Source organism: Microcebus murinus, chromosome 25, assembly GCF_040939455.1.
Source record: "Microcebus murinus isolate Inina chromosome 25, M.murinus_Inina_mat1.0, whole genome shotgun sequence".
NCBI lineage: Eukaryota > Metazoa > Chordata > Mammalia > Primates > Cheirogaleidae > Microcebus > Microcebus murinus.
Window position 1 is genome coordinate 12503274 of NC_134128.1, and position 18420 is coordinate 12521693.

Consider the following 18420-nt stretch of genomic DNA (forward strand, 5'->3'; position numbering starts at 1 on the left):
GGGTACAAGAGAAACTTAAGTTCTAGGACTGTTGTAAATTTTAAGGAAACTGGTTTTAAAAGAAAGGGAAGGAAAAGTCACAGATGGAACACACATTTGAGCACTTAATTATATACATGTATTTTTACTGTGATAAACACCAAGCGTAGGAGGCCAAAACAATATCAGACACGTGGGACTGCAGCGGGCAGGTCTTGGGGCAGAGGTCCAGAGAGAAGATAGCGCCACTTTGAACACGGAGAAGAGGCAGAAAAAAGGGGATTCCTTAGGTCAGGGGAAAGGATGCTTTCCCAGAGGCTGACAGCAGGGAGCTGGACAGCCATGCTCTCACCTACCAGGAAAGGTGCCCAGTGGGGCACCTGGAGAGGACAACAGAAAAACAAAACAAAACAGGTGAGTCATGAAAAAACGGGAACACCAGGCATCATGCCGTGTTCCTGGAGTCAAGGGGGAAGATTGTTTCACAAAGGACAGGTGATCAATACTATTAAATTGCCAAGCGGAGGCAAAAAAAGGTTAAGATGAAGAGCGAACTCCTCCCCTTGCATGATGAGCATTTTAACACGGTATCGGCACCGAAGCTGCATGGGAGGAGTTCGTGGGAGACCAGGGACAACAGGAACGTCCTTTCAGCTTGGAGCCTTCTTTTCTAAAATCAGATCAACGTGGCCAGGACAGCTCTAAAGCTGATCCAAGCTCCCCTGGTTTTCTCAGAAAGGTGTTAATGAGCTTTAGAGACAGTCTGGGGACTCAAATCCAATTTTGCATCCAGACAGATTTCCTAATCTTCCTGAATCTTCATCACTTCATTTATGTAAAAACAAAATCACATAATAGTACCTACCTTGCAAAGCTGTTTAAGGATAAAAATTATGCATACTACAGTGTTCAGCCCTGTGCCTGACATAATTTGTAAACAAGCTTACCTCCTATTTTCCCTTTGAGTAATTCCAAGTAGGCACGGACACTATAGAATCTCCTTTTCTTAAAATACTAAAAATAATTGATTTACATATAAAATTGTAAGTTTACATTTCTTTAGAATGTTTTGGGTATGGTCCTACGGGAGGGTTGATTGGATTTACTCTCGAGATCCATTTTTATGGGGTGTAATTTGATAATATGACTGTAATTGTCTAAATTCCCTGAAGTCATTTAGGACAGAAACAGCAATATCAAAAACAAAGAGTTGTTTTCTAGCTTCACAATAAAATATCCTTGGGTTTTGTTGTTGTTGTTCAAAGAAATTCTGTTCAGATCTATTCTTGTTTTCCCTCTTGGGAAAGCAATTTCCTTCAATTGGCAACTTTTCCAGCTTCTAGTAAACTGGCAGATCAAAGAACAGCCTTTGAAATGTGAAGCTTGGGGATATTTATTAAAGAGATTCTCTGTGATAAATCAGACATCTGGTTCCTTATGCATTGTTTCTTAGAGATTATAATCAAATGACTTGTTAGAAAAGCTAATTTAATTCAACCTTATAGGTAGATGTACAGGTAAAATCATGCCAGATTCCTTTATTTATTCATAATTCTGTCACTCTTATATTTGAAAGGGTTGACTTGGAGAGTAATTACTGTAGCTGCAGTACAAAGTGAATTGTGTGTTTCACTGAGTGGTTGCTGCTGAAATCAACATTATATCCTTTCTATAGAGTTATTTGGCACGATTATATGCCAGGCATCGGCAGCCTTCACTGGAGATGTCAACAGTTAAAGAAATACCTTGAGTTCTAGCTCCTCAAGGCGCTGTCGGTAGAGTGTAGAAGACTGACACGTCAGCAAGTTAGTGATTAAACGGCATGCAAACATGGCAAGTAGGAACAGTGTAGACAAGTGGGGCAGAGGAGGGTCTGATTGACTTCACTGTGGGGTTCGGGAAAGGCCTTCTAGCCAGAATGACTGAGCTGGGATTTACACAATAAACGGAAACTTCTACCCCCTCTTCGTTGTCCTCCATAAAACTCAAAGGAGCGTCATAAGCGCTGGTCACCAAAAATAAGGAGGAAGTGGGGCTTTGAGCTACATACACCATCTCATGCCCTGCTCCATGACATCCAATCACCTGTCAGTTCAGGGCTCCCGTGTGGAGCAGGAAGTGGGCGGGACATAAGGGCTCGGAAGTCTGACCCTAACTGACTTCCTCTGCCTGGAAATATGGAGCCAGCAGAAAGGAGAAACCAGATTGGTGCCCCTCTTCATAGCCAATATTTTGCAACGCTTCCTTTCCCATCTGCAGTGAAAGTCATGTATGCTTTAACCTGCCCATAGCATAATTTCAAATATATATATATATATATATATATATATATAATGTACTCAATGCAATGAAAAGGAGAAATAAAAGGAAAGTATATAAAATAATGCATATTTCCATATGTAAGTACTCTGACACCACTATGCTAGGTCACATAAAGTAGTCAGATTCTTCACCATATGTGAAGTTATGGTAAATAAAGAGTAGAAATTTAAACAAATATGGTGAGTTGTTTTTGCTACTTGAATGCCAACAGCGTCATCACCATCTGCAACGTGAATTTCCAAAATGGTGAGAAAACTTAACAAAACCAAACAAAACGAAGTACAGTCTTCCTTCAGAGTACACGGTAGTTGTATTCCTGGAAATTTGGTGCATATCAAAACTGTACAAAAGTATTTTAGTGTTTATATATAGAATGGATTTAGGTTCTGAGATCAAATCACTATAAACAGGTTTTGTTTTTTTTTTTTCTTCTTACACAAATGTCTGGCAAGACATTCAAAAGTTACATGAGGTATAGAATAAATTCTCACTTTGTGAAACTGTCCTGTGAATTGCAGGATAGAATTCTGTAATGTGGCTTCTAGACGCTAAATGCTAGTTATAGCCCCAAGTTATTGTGATGACCCCCAAAGCACCACACTTGTGCAAAACACTTCCTAGTGGGTGATATTGACCTCACTAAGAACCTCTGTCTTAACCCCTCGGCTTAGCCATTCATCCTGTGGTCGGCCACTAGGAAGCAAGGCTGTCCGTCTTTGCGGAGAGCATCAGCAATCTGTGGCTGCATCGGGCTTCCATCATTATAAGGTAGTACCTCCTATTCGTTCATTCATTTGTTCAGTTATTCTTTCAATCAATGTTAATTTGGGTACCTACTATATTCCAGACATTGTTCCGAGCACTGCAAAAAAACATTGAGATTTTAAAAAAGCAACAATACCATGAAAATTCCTGCACTTGGGAAGCTGATTCTAATCATTGTTTCTTTATGGCTTTTCCTGAGACCACAGGGACTAGCAATAACTTTTTTCCTAGAACATTCTGAAATGAGTCAGAGTTTAGCGCCAACCCTGAAAAATCACTCTCTGTTTTCTTTCCCATAACAAATGATGCCCTGAAGCAGACCCTATCAGAGGTTCTGCAGTAAGATCAAAGAATTCACGAAGATACTCTAAGATGCAACATAAAGAGATCTCCAAATCAGAATATAAAAATCCCCCAATTATCAGATTCCTAGGGAAATGTTAAAAGATAAAGTCCTAAGGATATTGTTTAAAAGTATCAAGTCAACTTTGAAAAGAAAGTCCAATATCAAAGTCTATTGCCCTTGTGCACTAAGAGTTTCTAGAAATTAAAATCTAAAAATTTCCTTTCCTAGTTTTTTTCAGCTGCTTAAATTGAAGGCTGGGTAAGGTACAGGATCTTGCAGTAGTTGTAGCAGAGGCTTATTTTCCACTAAATTATTCATACAATTCCTTGAGGCTCTTGAGTAGATTCTAAAACTATTAAAGAGTTTCAAAAGTTGAAAAGGCACAAAATTCTTCTCCACACTTACCCACATCCACAAGACTTAGAACATGATTCAGGCCCCAGGTCTAATACAGTTATGCCAGGAAACATATATGCTCCCAGAATACGGCACGTAGCTGCGTATGATTGTGCAGGTCCTAAGACCACCATTTATACCCTGGTTTATGCATCATTCCCCCTCCTTGGCATTGCACAAGGCACCCCACGCAACCCACTATAGGGCAACCCTGCAAAAGCCCCTAGTGAGATTTAGTGTTATCAGAGAACGAGAGCAGGTAGAGAAGACCTTGGTCTTGGCACACAGGAGTGTAGGAGCCTGTGCCAGTTGTCCAGACGCCACAAGCTGTCCATTTCAACTCAGGAGAAATCTTATTATGGCAGTGCAGGAACTAACGCAACACCAGCTTGGGGCCAGGCGTGCTTGTTATTTCCTTCCATCCAGCTCTGCCTTCTCCTTCATACCTTCCTTCACATTTGCCAGTTGTCTACCTAAAACCCAAACCGGATCTTGTAACTCGTGTACAATGAGATCCAAATCCCTTGACGTGAAACCTGTGGAACTTCACAGGCTTGTCCGCTGGCCTCCTCCTTTTCTCTTGTTCTGTCACCTAAGAGTCCAGCCACATCAAAGCATCCAGAGATGCTGACACGTGCCATGCAATTCATACTTCCACGGACTTCCACTCATGTTCTTCGGCTGGGATGCCCTTTCTCTTTTGTGGGTCTAGAAGGTCTCCTTACATTTAAGGACCAATCCAAATGTCTGTATGTGTCTTTCATGGCTCCATATCTGGGTTCCCTGACACAGTTCCATTCTTTAATTGCAGCACTTACTTTCCTCTATTTGATATATAATTCAGACATACCATATATATATTTGCATGGATACACATATACAATACATGCAAATAGACACATACATATAGTGCATCTGTGTATACACACAAACATATATATATATTTTTTTTTTTGAGACAGAGTCTCGCTTTCTTGCCTAGGCTAGAGTGAGTGCCGTGGCATCAGCCTAGCTCACAGCAACCTCAAACTCCTGGGCTTAAGCAATCCTACTGCCTCAGCCTCCCGAGTTGCTGGGACTACACGAGCCATCATGCCCGGCTAATTTTTTATATATATATATATTAGTTAGCCAATTAATTTCTCTCTATTTTTATAGTAGAGACGGGGTCTCGCTCAGGCTGGTTTTGAACTCCTGACCTTGAGCAATCCGCCCGCCTCGGCCTCCCAGAGTGCTAGGATTACAAGCGTGAGCCACCGCGCCCGGCCCCACAAACATATATTTTAATACAATATATCTAGATTTAATTTGTGGACCTTTCCTCCCACTAGCCCATGAGAACCTTGAAGGTCTAGAAAGTGCTTTCTACATCCTTGTACGCACAGAACCTAGCACAGGGGCCTGGCACACAGGACACAGGATAAAAATGCTACCAATATGAATGTGATCATAAAGACAGAATTGGTTATAGTGACTTTTTAACTTGTTCACCAGAAGAAGTACACGACTTAAAATTTGGCCAATGTAGTCTTCTGTAAAACGAGGGGATTAGATTACAGAACTTTTATGGTTCTAAAGTAACAATCACGTTTAAGTAGGAGAGACAGTGCCATCTAGTGGTCAATTTCTTTTTGTGTTGAAATGACTGTTTTTAAACACTTCTGCCTTATATAATCCTAGCCTTTTGAAATAATGTCAGTGCCAATGGCTGTTCTGAGCCCTCTGATACACCATAGTTCTGTTATGAATTAAATATCTGAAGCTAGGTACACACAGATACTTGTTTTAGAAATACAAGGAAGATTACTCATATGGAAACAAACTTTCTAGTAGTGTGTTTGAGAGAAATCCAAACACTCACTATTTCATCAGGTGTTTGTAGAGGTTACCATGGCTGGGAATTGCTCTGGGTGCTGGTGACACCACAATGAATAAGTCAAAGTCTCCCCACCCATGGGACTTACATTCTTGTTGGGAGAGTGATCAGAAAAAGCAAATAAGCAATAAATATGACACCTTTTGATTACAATAGGAAAATGAATCCAGTGTTGCTGAAGGAGGGCAACATTAGATAGGGGTGGCCTTTCCAAAGAGGTGACAGGTCAGCTGAGGTTCAGCTCCAGCCGAGGGAGAGCCCAGCAGGAATGGTGGCCTGTGCAGGGGCCGTGGGCAGGGGACCCCCTGCGATGGAGGGGTTGCAGGAAGCACAAGGTGTGGGTGTCTGCGGGGAGGCCCAGGCCAGATGGGGTGGGACCAGAAGACCATGGCAAAGAGCTGGGATTTTACTTTCGATGCAATGGGAATTCACTGGGGCGTTTTAGGCAGAGCAGGAGCAGAATCGGATGTAAGTTTGCAAACACCCAGGCAGCTCAGTGGCAGATAGCGTGGCTGCTTTGCAGACTTAAGTCCAGGAAGATGATGTTACAGTGGTAAAGACAAAGGACGATGGTGGTAGCAGTGGGGATGGGGCCCTTGGGGGTGTGTTTTAAGGTAGAATAAAGTGGCTGTGGGGATGGTAGGGAGAGAGGGGAATAGAGAGGACCCAAGAGTGACTGAAGTTTTAGGCTTCAACCATTTACTGAGACAAAACTCAGGGAGGACAGTGTTGGAAGGGGTTGGTAGTGGGATAGAGGAATCCAAGCACTTATTCATTTATTAGATATTTATGGAGGACTTTTATGTGCCACTCTGCTGTTTATAAAATCTGGGGACAGTTTAGCGGTGAACAGAACAGTCAGAAATCTGTGCCTTCATGGAACTTGCATTTTTTCAGAGGGAAAGATGATGAAATAAACAAGTTCAAATATGGTAAGTAGAAGGTAATGCTCCCACTATGGAGAAAAATCAGGCAGGAAATGTTGGGAGAGTTTATGTAGGGAAGGCCTTCCTGAGTTGGCGATAATTGAGCAAAGACCCGAAGGATTGCAGGAGAACAGACTATGTGGATACCTGGGGAAGAACATTCCAGGCAAAGGGAGCAGCAAATGCAATGGCCGTGAAGCGGGGGTGCGCTTGGTTTGCTCCGGGAGCAGAGTGAAGAAAGTGGAGACGATAAGAAATGAGACCAGAAAGGCCAGGGTGGGAGCCTGAGGGCTGTTGCTATGGATTTGGCTTTTATAGTGAGTAGATGGGAAGCAGCTGGGAGGATTTGCAGCAAACAGTGACCTGATCCCACTTACACTTCAACAGTGTCCTCTGGCTGCCGTGTTCAGACCAGACTCACAAGGGCCAAGGGCAGAATCAGGGGCTCCCCTGGGGGGTTCACTGACAATCCAGGCAGGAAGCCAGAGCAGCTGGGACCACTTGGACCAGAGCATGACTGGGAGCGGAGGCAAACCAGGCCATGAGTTAGTGGACTGTAGTGGCGCACTCCTTTTTAAATCATGTTTTACTTTCCCAAAGAGAAAAAGAATGTTAGCCATCATACCAGGTTTTTGCTGAAAAAATCATTAGAATGTAATAGATTCCATTATAATTCTGTTCCTAAGTTAAGACCAGCTTTAAGAACACGAATGTAGAGATTCTTCATCATGACCTATTGTGACTTCACATCCAATTTAGGGTAAAATATGCGACCTCTTCGTGAATAATGGAGAGCTAATGAACTGTTTTTCTTTTCAGTTATACGACGGGGACAGTGAAAATGCCAACTTGGCCGGAACGTTTTGTGGCTCCACTGTACCTGCTCCTTTTATCTCTTCTGGCAACTTCCTTACGGTTCAATTCGTCAGTGACCTAATTTTAGAAAGGGAAGGATTTAATGCGACATACACTATCATTGACAGTGAGTAAATTGAGACATTTTTACATATCATGAGCTACATGTGTCTTTATGTACTAAAAGTAATGCCATGCTTGTTATATCTAAACTCAATGTTAATTACTAGCCTCAATGTTAATTACTATCTAAGCTCAATGTCAATTGCTAAACACCATGTTAATTACTCTGTGTTTAATCTGTGGTACAAATTTGATGCAATGCTTAATCAAGGATATATATCCCCCCAGTCCTTAATAGAATGATATAAATATAGCTCCTTTGGGCTGGAAAGGTAGGGAAGGTAGGATTTTAAGGATTGTGTGAAGTGAGATGTGAGTAATATGTCTTGTGCATTGGTTTTTTTCCCCCCTCCCCAGTGCCTTGTGGAGGAACATATAATGCAACTTGGACCCCACAAAATATTTCATCATCCAATTCATCAAACCCAGATGTCTCCTTTTCCACCTGTACTTGGGTCATTGAAGCTCCTCTGCACCAGCAGGTCAAGATAACCGTGTGGGCATTACAGCTGAGCTCGCAAGACTGTGCGCAGAATTACTTAGAGTTTCAGGACTCGCCACAGGTAACAATTATAGGATGGATGACAGTCGCAGCTAGTGACCTTTTCACCAGTCTTTGCAAATCACTTGAAGTACTGAGGCCATGATTAAATAAATTCTCAAAGTTACTTCCAGCTTAATGTGTTTTTCAGCTGTATACAAAGCCCTCTGTTCAGCTGTGTGGAGAAACTTGAACGTGGTCCTGTAGGTCCGGAGCTCTCAGACATTCATGTGCCTAAGAACCATCTGGATGTCTTGTTAAAAGTGCACACTCCGGGGACCACCCTCAAAGCCTGAGTCCCCCACATTGCACCCATGGAGCTGAATTTCTGACAAGCAACACTGGAGCTCCATGGAGCATGCTTGGAGAAACACTTCTGTAGTTAGTGGCATCAGTGTATGGGGGGAATTGAAGAAGTCCATACAGAACACAGGAGAATCAGTGAAGAGGCCATCTAGTAGTAGTCCAGCAGGGCTGTCTGCATAGTAATGTAAGAAAGATAAAAAGGGGAAAATCTGTTTTTATTTTTAAAATAAATGCTGAGGCTGAATTTCCATGGGATAAGATGTTGAGAAGATAGATAGTTGGGCATAAAAATGTGATGTTGACGGAAGACCCAAAAGTTTGAGCACCATATTCGTATAGATAAGTGGTTGGAATAATGAGAACAACAAGATTATCCAGGGAAAATATGTAAAGTGAGGGGTTGTGAACTGAGGATGGAAACCTGGGTGAACACCTGGGAATATGTGGATTGTTGCTATGCAGTTTGGGGAGCAACTAACGCATCCCAGTTCACTCCAAGATTGTCATGTTCCAACCCCATGTGTCCGCAACAATGGAGAGTCCTGCCCATCATCTTCTAAATTTTCAAGCTCCTTCTCTTTATGAAGCTGGGGTCCCCTAGTTCTCACATGATCTTGCCGGGCAGAGAAAAGTCCACTTTGTCTGACTCCAACATGGAGAGGTCCAGGATGTGCTGGTTGCTGAGTGGTTGCTGAGCAAACTCACGGGGTTTGCTGTTTTGTGCAAAGTGTAGAAACTGAGATAAGTCCTAAACTCCCAAGGTGGGCAAGATGTGAGGTTATTACCATTCCATTGGTGGTTTTCAGGACAGAATTCCTAGTACCTAGGGGTATCCTCCCTGGAAGGACATAAAGCCAAGTTAAAAGCTCTTTCAATTGCCCATTGCTTCGTGAAGCCAAGACAATGGGCATCAGGGCAGACCACTCAGTTGGGCACAAATATGCTCCTTACGGGCCACCAGGTAACTCGGGCATAACAGCAGCTGGACTGGCCTCAAATAAGACCCAGCATTTGTCATGACTGAATAATGCTCTCAGCTCAATGAATAAAGGAAAGAACAAAGATTTCAGCCTGGGTAGGTAGGGAGGAAAGACAAAAAATTGACTGGTGGGCTGGGAGAAATTCAAACTTGCAAAGCTTCAAGAGTAGAAAGAGAAGCCCTCATTGAAAGACCCTGAAAGGCTGACGTGGTGACATTATAGAGGACGTGAGGTGAGCGCCGGCTCTGGGTGGCACCACAGACAGCAGAGATGGGCGTCACAGTTAGGGAGCACAAAGTTAGGATGTTCCGTGGCTTGTCTGTGAAAACACTCAAACCTCCAAGGGTGCAGAAAGGAAATGGGGTGCAGAAAATGACTATGAGCTAAGACACCCCCAGTCTTTAATAAATGAAGGGAAGCAACCAGAAGGAAAGTGACTGAGAATGATGAGGAGGGTCTCAGAGAATCTTTGTCCAGTGGTAGAGACCCTCAAAGGATCCCTTCCCCTCCGGTAGGACATGTGTCCATTCTGAGGCCACCACGAGGCTTGTTGCAAAGCACTTCCAACACGAGGGCTACTTTCCATGGCTGAATACTGATGCCATACTTGCATGTGCCATTTAATTCGTTATGGCCTGTTCTCTTCCGAAACTAAATCTAACGTAACTTAGATTCGGCCTTCCATTTCGTTTCAGGGTAATGGAAATTCAAGAACCCAGTTCTGTGGCGGGAATGCTTCAGCCATACCTGCGTTTTATTCTTCTATGAGCACTGCAATTGTCACTTTCAAATCTGAAGTTTTAACCACAAACTCTAGAGTGAGTTTTACCTATCAGATTGCAGGTGAGCCCTGGAAATTCATCTTTTATTCAGAAAACCTACCATCATTGCACATATTGCCTGTCAGTAAATTAGCGTTTGACATAAACCACACCCATCTGAGGTGAGACTCAACTAGAACCCAGGCCCAGTTTAGCAAATTCTAAAGCTCATTTCTGGAGAAGTAAAGTGAATATAATGCTAAGTAAAATACTTAGGATACTAGCATATGTTTCAGAGTCCATGTAGTTCATTTAAAACTATACCAGTTATTATATAAGTTATCCACTTGATCACATATAGGAATCGCTATATATATATTTTTAAAAAAGCTTTATTGAGATATAATTCCTATCCCATATAATTTATCCATTTAAAGTTTACATTTCAGTGGTCTTTAGTACATTCACAACATTCGGAATCGCTCTATGTTAGGAAATTATTTTGTAGAAACCAAGAAGCCTTGAAAGGGTCACCTGATTGCTATAACTGGGAAGTTTATTTCCAGAGAACACTTTATTCAGTGTTTATTTTGAACTCGATTACGATTGAAGCTGCCTTTGGTTAAAACAAACACATGAAAATACTTTGGGTATTTTTTTTACTAAAAATGGTAAAGAACAATGAATTGCCAGTTCTAGCAGAACAAGTAACTCACCAAAGGAATTTAAGGGAAGTCCCTAGGCAGAACTCTGTCTTAGAGGTAAAACCTTTGTGTCTAAAGAAAGTATAAGCATCAGTCAGCCATCCCTACCTCAAAGGGATCGGAAAAGTTCAAAGGATGCTGCGATATTCATCCTCTGAAGAAAAGCACCTGTAGGTCATACTTCACAGGGGTGTTTTGTTTTAACTGTGCTGCTCGTGCTCTGGGTGAAATTCCCTTCACCTCTCAGGGCTCGGTTATCTCAAAGCTAAACAAAGAAGCTGCGTTACTTTTTTTCTAACATTTCTTCAAACATAATAGTCTTTTTGAATTATGCCTGTCACGTTGAAAGAACACTAATATTTGGATGCATACATTAATTATGAATTTTTTTTTCTCTAAGATTGCAACAGAGAATATAATAGAACATTTGGCAATCTCAGAAGTCCTGGATGGCCGGATAATTATAACAATGACATGGATTGCACTGTTATTCTCAGGGCCCCACAGAACCACACCATCTCCCTCTTTTTTCATTCATTTGACATCGAGAACTCAAATGAATGCAGACATGATTTCTTGGAGGTATGTATTTCGATATCATTTAAATGAATTAACAGACGATGGATCACTTAAGATTTTCCACCTTTTTGTCTAGTGCCACTAATACTATAGGGCCTTTATTCATTTCATTAATTTATTAATTCTCCTTTCCTTCCCTAATTATTCACCAAGCACCAGCCCAGACACTGGAATTACAACAGGGAACCTCAGGGCCCTCAGGAGGCTCCTGGTCTAACGGGAAGGACATAGGGGCAGCCAATGACAACACCACGTGAAAAGCACTGAGAGCAGCATGGTCAGGGGCCCCTAACTCAGTCTGGGGACAGAGAAGGCTTCTTTACAAGGGTAACATGTGCGTTGGGACCAGCAAGGGCCAGAGGTCCAAGTCCAAGAGGTCCAAGTCCAAGGCGCTGATTTCGGAGATGGGTGATGGCACTGATTTCGGAGATGGGTGACGGCACTGACTTGGAGAAGAGTGTTTTGCGTGGAGATAAAAATGAAACTGAATGATCCTAAATAGCTCACCCAATTTCCCTGACAACTGCAGTAAGCTTGGGGCACCTTCCGTATTTCTAAGGGTGAGGGTTTCCTCGAATCAGTGCCGTGAAGTCGCAGGTGTGCTCTGCCCTTCCTCCTCAGCCACCACTGGGGTTCTCCAGTGCCACCAGAGAGCCCCTCTGGGTCCTTTCTGCTCTGCATGACCTGCCCTGTGTATGTGAGAAGGAATATTGAGGTCCTTGTTCACAGAAAGATGTTCTGAATAATTGGCTTTGTTTCAGGTACACAAGAGACTTCAGTAAAGTTTCCAAAGAGCTTGCTTGCTCTCCTACACCTGATGGGGAGTTTTATTTTTATTTTCCTCACTGCCTCTTTGGTCAAGTCTTTATTCAAAATTAAGCTGTCCAAAATGGTTTGACCTTTATGGAACACAGGAATTTAAGGGTTTATGCAGCTGGCGTCTACACTTTTTGCAGCTGCTGGTTTCTTGGTACCTGCACCATTTTTATTCCCCACCCCAAGCTTCTTCTTAACACCAAGCGACTTCTTTCCTTTCTCGCCTGCAACCCCCTTGTCATCTGACTTGGCTCCTAGGGCTACGGCTGCCTCATCCACCAGAGCAGTGATTCCTGGCCTGGCGAGGAATGGGGTTCCAGCGCTTTGCACCTGGGTTTAATGTCAACATGACTCCTCATGTGGAGTTTTAGTATCCTGGAAGCTCACCCCTATGGTGTCGATGTAAATCCTTCGTTAATGAATATCCGTAACACATAGTGCAATAAATACCACCCAGAGGAAGTGCATGCCTTTTTCGTGGAGAATACTTGTCATGACGGGGACGATGGGAGAAGACAGAGAGAGAAATACAGGACAGGATTGTTTGTGCCAGTCGGGTTATTAAACTTGGACCTGTGAACCCTCACCATGGAAATCCAGATATTTATATGAAGCATGATATTCACACGTCTATGAAACTAGGAGAGGAGTGGGCTGTGGAGAAAGGACAGAAGATTCCAGGTCGGAGTCACAGAGTGACCTCAAGCCCGACTGACTGTCACTGACCAGAGTTAACATCTGCCATTGCCTGCTGGACGCTGGGAAGTAAATTCTCACTGCCCAGCCATGGCGGGTGAGAACATCTCCCCCTAGCCGTCCTTCTTTATTCCACAGAATGGAGCTGAAACTTCCTGTCCAATAAGCAAAGAAAGGAAACCACCCTTAGGCCTGCAAAGTGTCACTGTGTCCGGCTCTCGCTGGGAAGATCCTGGCATAGTTTCCAGGAAGCCTCAGCGATCCGTTCAAGTTCCCTGCGCTGGGAACGGAAACCTCTTACTGAGGATGCCGACTGTGTTACCACCAAGCGAAGGCCAAGCTCTGCACCACACCTGCAATCTGCCATTGTCCTTCACCTCCTCGTTCAGGATCCTCTGATGTCCCACAGATGCCCACTGCATTACTGTCTGCTATCGGCTACTGTGTAGACCTACAAGGAATCTCCCCAGATCAGTCTCTCCAGATCAGCAAGACTAGACCAGAGAAACTCTACAACTTAAGACAACCAGCAATAAACCAACTTGTAAGCTGTGGAATTACAAAGGAAATGAGGGAGCTTCCAAGATTTTGAATACATAGGTCATTAAAATCGGCATTTGTACATGTCAAGCCGGTTCCAAGTATTTAGCCTGGCTACCATTTCCTTAAGAAGCCTCCAGAGCCCTCCTCTGAGCGGGGCAGGTAGTGGATGTGCAGTGGGAACCCGGCTGGAGGACGGAAAGTGGTTGAATTCCGTGTGGTTATCTCACACGCCGACTCATTTCCTGTTTTTATGTGTCTACGCCACGCCATGAGTTGAAACAAAGAAGGGCCGCAGCCTCAGAATGTGTTTTTAAAATACATTTAACATCAATCAGAAATTGTATAGATTTATTTTGCATTGTGTCCTTTTCCCATACAGAATTTCCTTTTGTTCTGAACTTCATACATTGTATTTTTTCAGAGCCACTTTACAATAAGATAATTTTCAGTGGGGAAAATACCCACGTGCACACACACACACACACACACACACACACACACACACACACAGAGTACAATGACTAAAGCATCATACATGACCAGAAACAGCAGGCAACATTGCCTCCATCTCCCACCCTTTAAAAATTCACTTTAAGTATATTCTTCAAAATGTTACCCCAAAGCCAAGGCTACAGGATCAGGGTACCAATTAGTGTATCAAATAGTGCCCTGGTGTTTTAATTGCTGTAGGTTAACAGATATTTCTGAATCCAAATGCAAATGGATTTTGTTCTACAAATTGAACAGTTTTCACCTTTGCAAGTAAAGATGACTTCTGTGTGTTTCAGAAAGCCCTTTATTCTTAATTATATAAAAAGACAAAGCTTTTCCAAAAAAATGGTGGCATTCAAATTGTCTCACCTCATTATGTATAGCAAGGATAAATTGGAGGAGAACATATACAACTAACAATTAATGACTCCTTGTTAAAGGTAAGAAATGGAAGTAACAGCGATTCACCACTACTTGGCAAGTACTGTGGAACTCTGCTGCCAAGTCCTGTCTTCTCCCAAAATAACGAACTCTACCTGCGGTTTAAGAGTGACAGTGTCATTTCCAGTCATGGATATGAGATCATCTGGACCTCATCACCCTCCGGTAAGACATTTGCACTTTGTAAGGGAAAGCAATGTAGATGAGAAAAACATAAGGTGTCTAATAGAAAAAGACAATGAATGGTACGTTATCATTTTAGCCATCTGTGTACTTGATTATTTTCTGTTAAAAATAGGAATTCTTTTTTTTGCAGTTTTGGTCAGCTGTTTATCAAATAGCTAAAGGAAAATTTAAATCAGGTCCATATATTAATTCAAGAGAGAAGGAATACCTTCATGAAATGTCCCAAAGTATCTAAAAACCTTCAAAATAAGAATGATAAAAAGGGCTCATTTTAAATAACTAAGGGAAAAGAAAAGAGTTCTAGCAAGACAGTCGTGGATAAAGAAATCTTGGCACTTAAAGAGGAAGCTTAAAGATCATCCCCAATGCCTTGATTTTATAGATCAGGAGAAGAAACACCTGGATTAATGAGTTGACCAAAATGCCCAGTTAGCGTGGCAAGATGGGCCTAGGTGGGTCAGACACCCACCTGGGTGCTTTGTAATAAGCCAGCCAGGTAGGATACCTGGATCCCCAAGGGTATGTAGTCTAAATTACCTTAGCTTTCATATACATACTAACAAATCAAACAAATGAACACCAATACTTATTTAAGTCAAATACTTAATATTTGACTGACAGATACTGGCTTAAGTCAGTAGCCTGGTAGAGTCCCTTCTATAATGAATTAATTCCCGCCACAACCTACTACAACGCACTCTCTCTTGGTTCAGCCCTGATTTTTACTTTTAATTTTGCTTCAACCACGTGCTTCTCCTCGACTCTGGGCGCATGGAGATCTCCAGTCCGTTGCAAACGCACAGGGGACAACTCTACTCTCCCCTGCAGTCATTTCATCAAATTCTCTGTTTTTCCATTCTGCTCCCAGCCACAGTTTTCAAAGCACAGTGCTGGGGGAAGTCGTCCCTGGGTCAGGATACCTGTGCAGGGAGGGGCATGTAGGTGGGGTGGGGGAGGAGGGATGGAGGCTGAGGAAGGAGGACCAGGGAAGGGGGTTTCTGCCTCCGCTTGTTCTTGCAGCGTTGGGGGCACCTTAAGCAAATGACAGTCATGCTGCCTGCACGTGGCACCCTGGTTTATGCTTGGTGGACTCAAACTCCCTCCTTGGTGGACTCAAACTCCCTCCTTGGGGGACTCAAACTCCCTCCCTGGTGGACTCAAACTCTCCTGCTTGCAGGCTGCGGCGGGACTCTGTACGGAGACAGGGGCGCGCTCGCCAGCCCCGGCTACCCGGGCACCTACCCCAACCACACGCACTGCGAGTGGGCCCTCACGGCCCCCGCGGGCAGGGCCGTCACCGTCAGCTTCCACTTCGTCAGCATCGACGACCCGGGAGACTGCACGCGCAGCTACCTCACACTCTACGACGGCCCCAGCGCGGACTCCCCAGCCTACGGCCCATATTGCGGCGCGGTGAGTAAAGCGAGCGGTTTCAGATGCCCACCCCTTGTTGTTTTTAAGCAATGGAAGTGGCTTAGCATAGACTTTTAAAAGCAGACACGTGCACAGGACAAAGCATAGGCGGCCTTTGAGACACTTGGGTGCAGGGTTCTGATCGTCCTATTTGGGGAGCAGGAGTGCCACCTCGTGGCCGTTGCGTTAAATTGCCACTAGTAGTCACCGGAGCCAGCTCCGCGTGAGCATCGCCCGCCCCGTGGAGTTATTTAACCACTGCAGACTTGCACCTCCCGCCCACCCACACCTACCGACTCAGAATTGCTCGGGGGGAGGATCCATGGCATGTTGTTTTTTCAAGCTCCCTATGTGAGTTCCACGCACTACCCGTGGTTGAATACCCATGTTTTATTTCTTGCATAAACAGAACTATAAGACGGTTTGGACAGCTGGCTCCATTTCATCTACTTCTTGCTGAAAATTGCAGGAGTTCTTTGAAGAAATGGCAGCTAATAGTTTGGTTGCTTTTGTAAAGCTCTGATGTCATAGAGCTTCCTTGAACACCAGCTGAGACCCCGGCACTGGCTCGTACTGCAGTCATCTGCGCTTACTACCCTCGCAAGTGAATTTGAAACCAGACAGCTGACCAGAGAGGGGAATGAGGCTGCTGGTGACAGGGCGTTCCTGATTGTCCCGTTCTTTACCCAGCTTTCTAATCAAACTGGACAGAGAATTACATAAGCTGGAAATCTAGAGAAACTTGTTATTTATAAAATTGATGTTATTTTCAGAAATATCAGAAAATAGACTAATTTTTCCAAAACCCTGAACACCCTATATATTATTCTTAACACCGTCCTTTGAATATATTTGCATATAGATGCATGTTTTATACTGTTTGATGGGGTGTTTTTTCCACTTACCAATATAGCATTAACATATTATCTTACCAATAAAAACACTGGTGCATCGTATTTAATTGTTGGCTGGTATTGTCGGGTGCAGCTTAATGTAATTCACAAAGCCTCTCCTGGTGGAAGTTTAGGTCTCTTCAACTTTTCACTACTAGGGACAACACTCTGATAAACCTTTTGGTAGCTGCATCTTCATGCACTTAGTTAAATTACTTGGGGAGAAACGTTGGTCCAGGGACCAGCAGGCACTGTTATCACTGTTATGCATAGGAGACTCACAGAAAAGAGACCCCATAAAATATGCCACACACCAGATTTAGAAGCTGATTAGGGCTTTGACATTTAATGGAAATTTATAAACATTTAAAAAGGGAGGAAAAGAGACAATTTTAACAATATCATTACTTTCTATTTGTATGGCTTTTTTTTTTTGCGTTTGTGGTTTTCAGTGACTTTCAAACATATAACCCTGTTTAAGCCCCACAGTGACAATCCTGTGAGGTGGAAAGAACTTGTATATCCTGGACTTTGCAGATGAAAGTAAACTGAGGCGCTGAGAGGCAAGCTGCCTGCCATTTAAACCAGCGCCACATTAAATTGAAATATGGGAACTAGATAAGTCAGTTGGTGTTCAGAGTATTTTCCTAGTTTGACATTTTCTTTTATGAATGTGGATATAATTTCATATTTCATATGTGGTTGTTTTATTTCTTGAAAGAAATTGGTACCACCAACTTCTTTATCATTTCATAAATGTTAAACATAAATGTAAAATATAAATGAAAAAATGTCAAATGTAAATATAAAACATAAAGTCAGTTTACCTACAGAGTGGTGGTGGAAGTAGCTCCTTATTTTGCTAATATAAATATAAGCCACACCAGGATTTGCAGGTGTTTCATGTTATGATAAAATAAATGTCATTGTTCGTGGAGAAATAAATCCTGTATGATCCGCAGCTATAGAATCTGAATATCTGAAAAATGAAAGAGTAGCAGGAAAAACAAGGAGAATAAAGGAGAGTTTAAAACTTCTGTTAACTGCCCATACTAGTTTGTCAACATAGAATAAGAAATTGAAATTTGGGAGCAGATTAAATTGAAAGTAAACAGCAGATGTGTGTGGGAATAAAAATATTGGATATACCTTGATGTATCTCTTAGGGAAAAAAATCTCTCTCCTTCACTTTGATAATGTACTGTCTTGGAAATAAGTCCGTGTTTTGATGACTCTAGATGGGTAGGGCTGAGATAAGAAAGTGCAGTAATGTAAGCTTCATGAGAGCAGAGCTTTTTGTCTGTTTTGCTCATTTTTTAATAGCCATGGTGCTAAAAATAATACCTGCAACATGGCAGTATCTTGATAAATATTTGCCAAATGAATTAAAAGAAAATAAATAATCCCAGCAACACAGGAAGCCAAGGCAGGAGGACTGCTTGAGGCCAGGAGATTGAGACCAGCCTGGGCAACATAGAGAG

The 18420-nt window shown here is 42.8% G+C and overlaps 1 protein-coding gene across 1 annotated transcript in view; it reads left to right on the plus strand.

The window, feature by feature from the left end:
* CUBN (cubilin) overlaps positions 1–18420 on the plus strand; it is a 234572-nt gene that overhangs the window by 214656 nt on the left and 1496 nt on the right. The window contains exons 61-66 of the mRNA XM_012753774.3: positions 7430–7592; positions 7946–8151; positions 10111–10258; positions 11281–11462; positions 14447–14612; positions 15811–16046. Coding sequence (XP_012609228.2) covers positions 7430–7592; positions 7946–8151; positions 10111–10258; positions 11281–11462; positions 14447–14612; positions 15811–16046 — 1101 coding nt within the window. The remainder of the gene's footprint in view (positions 1–7429; positions 7593–7945; positions 8152–10110; positions 10259–11280; positions 11463–14446; positions 14613–15810; positions 16047–18420) is intronic.